The sequence below is a fragment of the Convolutriloba macropyga genome, chromosome 4 (genome assembly GCF_964194025.1).
Source record: "Convolutriloba macropyga chromosome 4, txConMacr16.3, whole genome shotgun sequence".
NCBI classification, from domain to species: Eukaryota; Metazoa; Xenacoelomorpha; order Acoela; family Convolutidae; genus Convolutriloba; species Convolutriloba macropyga.
The window spans coordinates 918920-930942 of NC_134471.1; the positions used below are offsets into that span (position 1 = coordinate 918920).

General features: G+C 34.8%; 1 protein-coding gene across 1 annotated transcript in view; it reads left to right on the forward strand.

Moving 5' to 3' along the window:
* Nucleotides 1–12023, forward strand: part of LOC142337399 (uncharacterized) — a 69140-nt gene that overhangs the window by 36449 nt on the left and 20668 nt on the right. The window contains exons 13-16 of the mRNA XM_075386567.1: nt 2096–2403; nt 6583–6826; nt 7397–7522; nt 7746–7805. Coding sequence (XP_075242682.1) covers nt 2096–2403; nt 6583–6826; nt 7397–7522; nt 7746–7805 — 738 coding nt within the window. The remainder of the gene's footprint in view (nt 1–2095; nt 2404–6582; nt 6827–7396; nt 7523–7745; nt 7806–12023) is intronic.

Consider the following 12023-nt stretch of genomic DNA (forward strand, 5'->3'; position numbering starts at 1 on the left):
AAGAAATTTGAACAATATAAAGTTAACTCGCAATTTTAGCAATTGTTAAGGTAGTCCCAATTTTTTATGTTCCAATGTCGAGTAACGATTGTTTAGCGTTTTGAAAGTTCTGTCGTTAGCAGTCGTTTCAAATTGTAGGACCTAAGCAATAATTTTTCTGCAGAAAATATTGACTCTGACATGCTTTCTGAAAAAATATTGACTGTGAGTCATTTTGTGTCGTGTTTTCTGCCAAAATTGTGGCAGTTGAAAATTAAATGAGAAAGGACTCTTGGATAAAAGCAATAATTGCTTTTTCAGGTTTAGAGTTTTCCCAATTCTCGTGAGTTTTCGTCTTGGCAAAAAATGTGAAGCAAGAGAACTATGAAACCATATCTTATTTAAGAATAAGATTTGGCCGCATATAAGTGCTTTTTCAGGTTAAGATTTTCCCCATTTCTCGTGAGTTTTCGTCTTGGCAAAAAATGTGAAGCCAGAGAACTATTGAAACCAACCTTATTTAAGAATAAGATTTGGCCGTATATAAGTGCTTCTTCAGGTTTAGAATTTTCCCAATTCTTTTGAGTTTTCGTCTTGGCAAAAAATGTGAAGCAAGAGAACTATTGAAACCAATCTTATTTAAGAATAAGATTTGGCCGTATATAAGTGCTTCTTCAGGTTTAGAATTTTCCCAATTCTCGTGAGTTTTTTTCTTGGCAAAAAAATTTGAAGCAAGAGAACTATGAAACCATACCTTATTTAAGAATAAGTTTTGGCCCCATATAATCGAATAAGACAAAAGTTAGTTCAAGCGTTTGTTTGCAAATTAAAATAATCGCATGGAATTTTGTTTCTCCTTTAGAATTGCTGTACATTGAAGCAGTCCAGATCCTGAAAAAGCTATTATTACAAATGAGAACTTAACTCTAAACAACTAATCTTATTAATTACACATTTCTTTGAATATACTGGGGGTCATTTTTTCACTTGTGTGCCTATTAGCAGTCGATTTTTTTGTGCATGGACTCGTTCAAAATCATTTAACACAAACGCAAAATTCATTTAACAGACAGGCTTCTATTCTAAACAGACGATTTGTAATGTTTATTTGAGTTTTGGTCGTCTGGTGATTTGCGAACGGGTTTATTTCGGTTTGATATCATCAGCAATATCTCTCAATGTTTCTACAAACAACATTTTGATTAATAAAAATTTTAAGCTTTGTTTTTAGAGAAATCAAATTAGTGTATTTTAAGAAATTTTAATTTGAAATGACATTTTTTTATACCACGGCCAGTATAAACGTTTTGGAAAAAGTATCCAAAAATAGATCACTTTTAGAGTGTAGACAAATTTTGAAAAAATCCACATAACTTGTAAATTGTCATCTATGCGAAAAACAGTGGTCCTTAAAAATTATTGATAAAGAAGGCGTGTTTCCAAATTCTACACGCTCTCTAAAATGCGAAAGGAGAGAAAATTATCCAGGGCACTGAAGTCGTCGATCTTTTGATCTTCTAATACAGTTCATTTGTCTGTGCTGTTTTCAAGATAGAGCAGGACGGTGTTGTAAATTTCATTTATCTTGATATCGTTGGATATCTTTAAAACATTTTGACAAAATAGCGAAAAATACTACCAAATTGTTGATGTTTTTGTTGTTTGCTAATTCTTTCCATGCCATTTTAAGTTCAGAAACATCATTAAACCAAAATAAACTGTCTAGGAGAGAATGCAATAATTTTTGGGAAAAGTACGGTTTTCAGAATCTAGTGCTCTATACGGAAACGAGACCTCTATTAGACTTAAAATTGTACATGAAATGGCTTTACAGAACGAGTGTGTTTGAGCTCCTCGTTAAATTGAAAATAGAACTGTTGGACTACTAAAAATTACGCAGTATTATTTCTGTTAATCTGATAACAAATTGCAAAGCATTAGTTGGGTCTCATAAACCAACCAAATCAACCGTTATCCATTAAATGATTTTTACCGTTCGCTCGTAAAAGCTGCAGCTAACTCTTTTGAACAGCTCTTCAAAAGAAAAACAGCTCTTTTGAACATTTAAAATCAATTTTTAAATATTTTGCTCACGCTTTTGCGATTTCTCATTTAGACCTCTGCGTTTGAACTATCAACAAAAGTGCCCTATCGCAGTCCTCTCAACAAGCTAAAGATAAACGACATCGTCGTGCAACGGAACTCAATAGCTCCCCGTCAGAAGGTCTCAGATCCGATGCTCAAGCAGAACGCAGCAACAGCTGGCTCCAGTAGCTCCACAGCCAGTTCTGACTCTGAGAATGTGCAGCCGGGTGGTCCTGGCGGGGCTGTTGGCGATTCGGCGACAACGATGGCTCCTGTGTCTACCATCACGACTACTGTCATTTCATCTCCTGTCCAGAAATCTGCCACACCTTCTACACAGTTAGCTCCTTTCTCGTTCTTGCCAGTTTTGACCATGAGCGAATTACGGAGCTGGCCTCATAGCTTTCTAAAAAGGACCGATCTTCTTTTCACTCCGGTAGACCATGGCCCTCCATAATTGTTATTGTTCCCATAATTGGAAAAAGATTGGGAGATCTTTATACTAGATCCGGTTTTTTTCATCAGACACTTTGACTTTTTCAGGGCATTCCAGACTAACATTTATGTGTAAAATTAAAGCTCTATGCATCGATAATTTCACTAGAAAGAGAATTTTCAAGTATTCCGCTTTTCGGAAAAAGTAATTAAACAGATTCTGTGGATTTTCATGTCAATTTGGTCTAAATTTTGACCCGATTGTTCAAAAATTAGTTAATACCCGCCCTCATCTTCTCAGCCGGCTATTATAGTGCTCCTATTTTTACAATCCAAGAATTGGATTGTATTGGTGCTCTGTCTTTTTACAATTCAAAGAATTTGAATTGTATTGGGGCGCTGTCTTTTTACGACTCGAAGATGAGTATTGGAGAAGTCCTTTTTTTTATCAATTTTATTGGAGTGATTTTTGAAGCGGGAAATGAAACGCGTAAAAAAATTTGGAGTGATTTTGGCGCTGAACAAAAGTGAAGAGCGGAGTGAAAAGAGAGTGGTTTTTGTTCATACCGCTGTTTTTGAGAGAGCGAGAAATTGATGTGTGAAAAAATTTTCTCTAAGCGAGCGAAATTTTTTTGTTCACGTGCGGCATTTTAAAGCAGTTTTTTTCATTTCTTTTGGTTAAGAGGTTTGGTTATGATTTTGTTTTAATTTTAGGCTGGTTTCGGTAGTGGTTTGAAGGTTTCTGGAAATTCATATGAATTTTATGTTAATTCGGAGGTTTTTGATGTATTTTGCTGATTTTCGGGCTAATTTTTGCGTTTTTTTGACGATTATTTTGTTTTACTGGCTCAAATGGGTATTGAAGAAACCCCTTCTACTTGAGCATTTTGATGATAACAATTGGTTACAGTTTTGTGGGTAAGAATCATTTTTTTGTTGAGAAATATAACAAAAAATGGCGAAAATTGGAACTATTTTTCTTATTTTTTTTTGCAGTTTTTCGTTTTTCTGTTTTTAGCTAAGTTTCTTTGCCTATTATGACTTGCCTATTGTTTTGCGAGCATCTAGATACCCTATTGGCTGAAGGGAATTTTCTTTGGATTGATATGTTTTTGAAATATTAAAAAATGTAGTAATTTTTCCACTTTTTCAGTGAAAGTTGTTTTTCATAATTTTAGACTAAAGTATTTCTTCATAATTCACTTAAGTGGTTTTGTAAGTACTAGTTGTTTTAATGAAGTTATTTTGGCAGAGATAGTTTTTTTGGGATCTCAATTTATAACAAAATTTGATCAGATTTTTTATCATATTTTAACAGATTTGATTTTATTGTTTTTACTTTATTGTTTCATGACTTTTTTTCAAGATAATCATAAATTAGTGAAGGCACGTTTTGTGTGATGAGTAGTTGGATGGCGTTTAAATGGATTGTCACTTCGAGTCGTTTCCGGAATTCTTCCGGCTATGTTTTTTTTAAAGATCTGTTCACACATTTTCATGATTTTTGAAGTCAAATTGGAGTAGTGATTTTGGTCACGCCGAAACAGGAAGTGGAGCGAAAAAGCGAGTGCTTTTGTGGCGTGAAATTTTTTCGCTCTAAGTTTAAAGTAGAGTGAGCAAATGGTGTTTGAACAAAAATTCGCTTTCTCGCTAGTGGTTTTTTGTTCACATGCGGCAATTTCGCTTTGATTTTTTCTGTTTTTTCAATTTTTTAGATCGGATTTTTTTCTAAATGGTTTTCCCAATCCTTTCATAGTCCTCTCTAAGTCTAGTCTTCTGTTTAGTCAATGAAAATTCTTTGAATTGTACGTCAGGTCTTGTCCTGCTATGTTTTGTTTTATTTTTGTAAGATTTTTTCACACCTTTTTCATGACTTTGAGCTTTCAAAACGGGATAAACCGGTAGAGCTCAGCGGGCATTAGGTTTCATTAGAGGCCTTTAGTCGCGTCTAGTAGTCCTTCAGGTGCTTAGAGTGGGTAAGTAATTGACAAGGCCGTATTTCAAGGTTAAAAGGTCATTCTTAGGAGTTTTTGAGCCCAAAATGTTGCAATTTTTCGCGTTTTTTCTTCTTTTTTCGAATCTCTTGTTGCATCAGTCTGACACATAGATTCGTAAAGATTTTGTCCAGAGTTGCAGCTTTTTCTAGATCCTGTTTTCATTTGTCGCTTACATGCAGCCTAATTTTCTGCTGCCTGTAAGTTAATTGTTTTGTTGATTTCAGCAGGAAAAAGCTTTCGAAGACATAAATATGCAGTATTAGAACAATTTGCTGAGTTTTTCTGTCATTTTTAATATTTCTGAACTCAACGCATTAATAAAAGCCCTTTGAGCTCGATGCTGCGTTTATACGGCTATTATTGCGCTCCTATTTTTCTTACAATTTAAAGAATTTGAATTGTATTGGGGTGCTGTTTTTTTTAAGATCTGTTCACCCATTTTCATGATTTTTGAAGTCAAATTGGAGTAGTGATTTTGGTCACGCTGAAACAGGAAGCGGAGCAAAAAAGCAAGTGGTTTTGAAGTACAAATTTTAAAGTAGAGTGAGAAAACGGCGTTTGAACAAAAATTCGCTTTCTCGCTATTACTTTTTTGTTCACATGCGGCATTTTGACATTGATTTTCTGTTTTTTTTTTGTTTTTTGATCTGATTTTTTTGGGAATGGGTTTCCCAGTTCTATCATAGTTCGGTTATAGGCCTAGTTTTTGCTTAGTCAATGAAAATTTTTTGAATTGTACGTCCGGACTTGTCCTGCTATGTCTTTTTAAATTCGTCTAACAGAATTTTGTTTCGTCTTGCCAGGAATTTTTCAATGACTTCAGTGACTTCTACTGCTTTGCAGTTAAAATTTGTCTGCGTGACGTCTTTTCTGCTTTTAGGTTGATTGCGTGACTCTCCTCACTCACAAAAATGACTTCTGAACTCACTTATGGAACTTTATTTTATGAAAATTTACTAGTTATTGATCAATCATGTGTATCTAAATAGTGCCAAACTTATGTGCCTTAATTCTTGAGTATTATTCTTGAGTTTTTGATTTCGAAAATCAATTTTGAAAAAGCTCTTTTAGGGCTTTTTTTCTTATAGACCTGTATGTGTATCATAAAAATGACAGTACGCATCTAACCCACAAAATCTAGTGGTCTACTAAAGGACTTTTGGTCAATCTGCCTATCTTGTTTCTTTAGTTGTTTCAATTCATGGAAGGCTACAAGCGTCTATCGAGGCTATTTTCCGACAATCTGCCGGCTATGTTTTCTATTTTGTTTCGTTTCTTTTTGCGGCGTGAATTTATTTGCTCTAATTTTAAAGTGGAGTGATAAAACGGTGATTGAACAAAAATTCTCGCTATTTGTTCACATGCGGCATTTTGACATTGATTATTACTTTTTTGTCGATTTTTAATCTGATTTTTTTGAATGGTTTTTCCCGTTCATTCGTATAGTCCCTTCAGGCCTAGTTTTTTGGTTTAGTCAATGGTAGCGTGAGCTGTCCTATGTTTTTTTTTCAATTCGGTTTGTGCTTTTCGTTTTACATAAGTCATATAAGTCACGACTTTCGACTTTGATTTCTGACTCACCTCACTCATTGAGTCGTAGTGCATTAGGTAATCTAGAGAATAGTTCAGAATAGTGATTTCTAGCTGACTTTGGTATTAAGCTTAATAGGCTTTAGTTTAGAAACTGAATTACGTATTATTTTACTATAAAATTTAGAATCTGACAGAAATTGCACACCAAATTAAGACACTTCGACAGAATGCTTGACACTTGGAAAAAAATCTTTTTTCCCTCTTTTTCTGTTCTAATCCCGATATGCATCGAGGGGGTCAACGGCGGCTATTTTACGGGAATTTGCCGGCGTTGTTGTGCTCTTTGTACCGCCATTTTCGAAGTATGAAAATGAGGTTTTTGCAATAATTTCAATTTTTATGCTGATCACGAGCGCTTGGTTCAGTTTAAACAACATGAGAAAAATTGAAATGATTCTCGACCTAAAGAATAAAATTGTAAGAGATGTAAAATTAAGTAAAGAAAAGATCAGATAGGTTGGTACAGTTTTTCCCTGAAATGGTCTTTTTGTAGTGTAATAACAACGACACTTCCACCACTGGCCTCTGTGCCCTCTAACAACACCTCCGCCTGTTCTTCGCCCCTCGTGACCTTCACCACCACCACTCCAGCCGATTTATCGGCCCCTGTAGTCGCTCCACCTCCCACTGAAAACAGAGCAGTGAAGGAACTCATGCAGAAGGGCAGCCATGTCTCTGTCCGGAATGCTCTCCTAGAATGGTGCAAAAATGTCACCCGCAATTTCCCAGGAGTCGAGGTAGTCTTATGTTTAGGATACGTGACTTTGATGAACTGTGTTAGAAAATGTAGCAGATGAAAAAATAGTTTGAGATGTAATTCAGAATTTCGAAGTAAGTTACTTGGGAGTCACGTAACCCTGCTCGAAACATATACTTAAGTTTTGAAATCTGGGGCTGGGGCTGTATATAGCAGAATATGGCATTTTATGATATGAAGCTGCAATAATCTGGTAGGATTGTAACACTTGCGCCCTATTGTTTCAATTTAAAATATAAAGTGTTATGAAATTGGAGGATTAAGAGGGCTGATTCGAACTTAGAAGTGAGACGAAATTCAAGCTCAAAGTCCACTATTCTAAATTACATGTACAGGCAAATTGTGTTGTTATGGACGGTTACTATGTAGAAAATAACACGTTAGATGTCCACTCAGCGGGGGGGGGGGGGGAATAGAATAGATCCGAATGATGATTGACATATTTAGTCCGTAATTACTGTTAGCCTCACTTGTACTCAACTACGCGTTTCGTTTCGACTAAAATATGTCTGGTGGTGTTGTTTGAGTGAGTTGTGTTGTTGTGGTTTAGGTAACAAACTTCAGCAGCAGTTGGAGTGATGGACTGGCCTTCTGTGCCTTGTTCTACTCGAGTGCCTCATCCACTCTCCTCAAACAGTGTCCTGCTTTCTCACAATTGGTGCGACTATCATCCAAAGTACGTTAATAAAAATAAGACACGGCCAAACAGGATTAGTTATCATTAGTTTCCTTTCATTTTCTCTTTTTAGATTCAATTGAACTCGAATAAAAAAGACCTTCAGCTGTGTTTTCCTCTTCTAAAAATGAACAAACTAAATGCTGAAGTGATGAATCTGTTTCCGAACATGAGATATTGCCACAATAATCCATGTGCTGAATTGAAAGTGCTTTCGTTTCAGGCGGAGAACTTTGCCGTGGCTCAGAAACTTGCCAAATTGATGGGAGTCAAATTCGATTTGGTAAGCCGAATTTCGATCATTTTGAGACAGCTACTGTCGGAAATGATGAATTACAATGATTTGTCTTGGCGCGATTTCTTCAATCAAATAGACTATTATGTATCTATTCCTGGAAGTGGAAACAAAAAAGCATCCCTAACGACTCTAATCAGTTTCACTCTTTGTTTCATCGTTTTTTAGCAAAATAGGTAGCAATGATTTAACTGTAGATCTTTTTCTGATACGATTTTTAAGCTGCGGGTCAATTCTGTCAGATATACTAGACTAAGTGTGTAGTATGGTTAACTGAACCACGGCTGCAGCCAAAACAGCCCTATGCCGTTTGTTCCAGAGAATTTCGTCCGTTGTTTATAGCTGCGAAGCTGTAAGCTGAGCGAAGCTATATTGCGGTGCTCTTGGTTTTTTTTTACAATTCAAAGAATTTGAATTGTATTGGGGCGCTGTCTTTTTTTAAAGATCTGTTCACACATTTTCATGATTTTTGAACTCCAATTGGAGTGGTGATTTTGGTCATGCCGAAACAGGAAATGGAGCGAAAAAGCGAGTGGTTTTGCGGCGTGAATTTTTTTCGCTCTAATTTTAAAGTAGAGTGAGAAAACGGTGTTTGAACAAAAATTCGGTTTCTCGGTAGTGGTTTTTTGTTCACATGCGGCAATTTCACTCTGATTTTTACTGTTTTTTCGATTTTTTGGATAGGATTTTTTTTCTAAATAGTTTTCCCAATCCATTAGCAGCTCATTCTGGACCTAGTTTTTTGTTAGAATCAAAATTACATATCTCACTAGTGGTTTTTTGTTCTCCCTAGCAGCATTTCGACATTGATTTTCTGTTTTTTTATCTGATTTTTTTTAGAAATGGTTTTCCCAATTCAATCATTGTCCGTTCTAGGTCTAGTTGTTTGTTAAGTCAATGAAAATTCTTTGAATTGTACGTCAGGACTTGTCATGCTATGTTTTTTTGTTTCGTCGTCTGACGCTCTTTTTTCGTTTTACATTTGTTCACACAGCAAAGCTGAAAAAGTCAAATTTTCTGAATGACTTCTTCCTCTCACGAACGGCATTTGCGCGCGTGACGTAATTTCTCACTCGCTTTAGGTTAATTTTTTAGGTTATTTGCGTGATTAGATTTTGATCATACGTCACTTACCTCACTCAATAAAATGACTTTTGCACTTTAAAACTTAAGTTTAATTTGAATTTGTTAAAGGTCAAAGGAACTCATTTGTGCAGTAAAAGTCCCTAATAAGAGGCTTCTGTGGAATGAATTTTAACAAGCTTGATGAATTTATCGCTGAATGTTTTTTACCTAATTTTTTTGAGCGGCGTCGATTTTTTTTCAATTTAGATCTGTATCTGTTTATCTCTATTTTATGGCACGCAGGTCTGTTCTTTCGCAGCTATTCCGGCAATCTGCCGGCTATGTTAGTTGATTGTCGTCAATTTTAATTTAGAATTTGTCTGATTGATAATAGCTTGCAGCTTAATTTGAAAACATTTTTCACATATTTGATGGCTCATGATTTTTGCCTCTTTGTCGTTTTAAATTCCTCACAATTGAAAGTAGCCATATGTAGGTAACAAATGACGTTGTTTGTCTACTCCAAGGCAGTTATTTCGTTAAAAGGCAGTTACTGACTTTTACATGCTCCAACATTAATTTTTTTTAAAGAGATTGCTTGAAGGGACGTAAGTTGACTTCAGGGACCAAAATTATTATTATAGCTGCGAAGCTGTAAGCTGAGCGAAGCTATATTGCGGTGCTCTTGGTTTTTTTTGTTTCGTCGTCTGACGCTCTTTTTTCGTTTTACATTTGTTCACACAGCAAAGCTGAAAAAGTCTTCAAAGCATTCAAATTTTCTGAATGACTTCTTCCTCTCACTAACGGCGTGACGTCATTTCTTACTCGCTTTAGCAAAAGTTTTTAGGTTACTTGCGTGATTAGATTTTGATCATACGTGACTTACCTCACTCAATAAAATGACTTTTGCACTTTAAAACTTAAGTTTAGTTTGTATTTGTTTAAGGTCAAAGGAACTCATTTGTGCAGTAAAGGTCCCTAATAAGAGGCTTCTGCGGAATGAATTTTAACAAGCTTTATTAATTTATCGCTGAATGTTTTTTACTTATTTTTTTGAGCGGCGTCGATTTTTCAATTTAGATCTGGATCTGTTTATCTCTATTATATGGCACGCAGGTCTATTCTTTCGCAGTTATTCCGGCAATCTGCCGGCTATGTTTTTTATTATCAAGAGACGTGCTAGTCGGACAAAGCCCGAGGAATTAAATTGAAGGGGTTTTGCTATATTTGAATAGCTGCAGAGGCTATTATTTAGGCGCTTACCTTTTTACAATCCCATGGATTTTAATTCAACTTTTTAGTTGCTCTCGAGCGACTTGAATTTGCTATGCATTGGGGTGCTGTCTTTTATTAAGACCTGTTCGCACATTTTCATGCTTTTTGAAGTCAAATTGGAGCATTGATTTTGGTCACGCTGAAACAGGAAATGGAGCGAAACAGCGAGTGGTAGTAGTGTGTAAAAAGGTGCTCTCCAAGCGCATTTCAATTTTTTGAGCTATTTTTACATTATAAAAACACCTCAAAAAATTTTCATGCACTTGTTCGAGCACCTTCCACCCACTACTCTCTATACCTACTACTTGCTTATACCCCCATTTTATTCACTACTATATATATTAGCTTGTTTTATCCACTACTACATATTACCTTTATATTCACTCAAAATCTATCATTTCTTATCTCACTTAGTGCAAACCACTAGTGTCGAGTTAAGCTGGTAATTATCTGTTATCAGACGGATAGTTTGGGTTCTATCAGTGAAACTGCTTCGCAAATCCCCACTGACTCCAGTGGACGTCCCCAAATACTAGTATAAAACTAGTGAGACCGTGTAAAAAGCACGTAAAACCAACTTGCGAAAATTGGTGTAACCACTTCGTGGATAACTTGAATAAAAAACCAGCTTAACTCTTTTATAAACTTTAAATTTTGCTAATATTTATATAATATTAAGATCCTCGTTTTTTTTATTACTTGTTCAAAAGTCATAATTAAGATAAAACCCAAAGTAATAGCAAAATTTAATAATTTATTGAAAAAATAAAGCAAATTTCAAAATAAGAGCGAAATCCCTCTTCTAAGAGCGAATCACTCTTTAAGAGCAAAATCGCCCCTATCGGAGTGATGCCCCAGTACAAAATCACTATTTTTCGCGCTTAAAGAGTGATTTCCCTCTTTTTTAATTAAATTTTAAAATTATCTAAATTTTTTAATAATTTTTTTTAAATTATCTATGCTCTTTAATAAATTTATATTTTCTTTTATTTTTTCTATATTTTTCCCATTATTGATAAGAAATGAGACAAAATTATAATATTTACATGAACAACTTTCTTCATTTTGTGTAATAATAGGATTGGGGGTCAGATCATTGTAATTGCTTCGCAGATTTCTAGTAAATCCTTTAGGTATATCCACATCTGGATGTTGTCTTTTTACATGAGCTTTCATTCCATCATATCTCACAATAGAAGGGCAATATAGACAACTAACTTTAGTAGGAGTACAATTTCTACATGTATACTTGCTTTTATCAAAATTGGTTAGTGGTTTTACATAATTACATCTATTACAACATCTAGTTATAACTTTAGGATTAGGGCTAGGATCAATGCTAGGATTAGGGCTAGAGCTAGAGCTAAAGCTAGGATTAGGGCTAGAGCGAGGATTAGAGGTAGAGTCTATACTAGGACTATATCCAGATTCATCTTTAAAAGAACAATTAGTTTTTATGCAAATACCGCTTAATATTTTATCACCACACACAATTTACCAATTTTATCTTCATTGCATATTGAATAATGAAAAGCTAGATTAAAGGGAGCTCCACATTTATGATTACACTCTAAACATTTTATAACCATTTATGATGGGGTAAAATCTGCGAAACAGTTTCACTTAAATAATATCTAGCCAAGATTTCAATTATATCTTTAGTATTATCTTTAGATGTGATATACTCAGCTAAATATTTCTTTCCCGTCATATTGAGCATATTAGTTTTATATCTTCTATCTAAAATCACTTCAAGGTTTAATTTTTTTTATCTCTAATAAAATTTATAATCTCATCTCTAAATCCTTCATTATATTCATATAGATTGCTTAAATACTTTCCCCCCTTTCTATTTAAAATCCCATC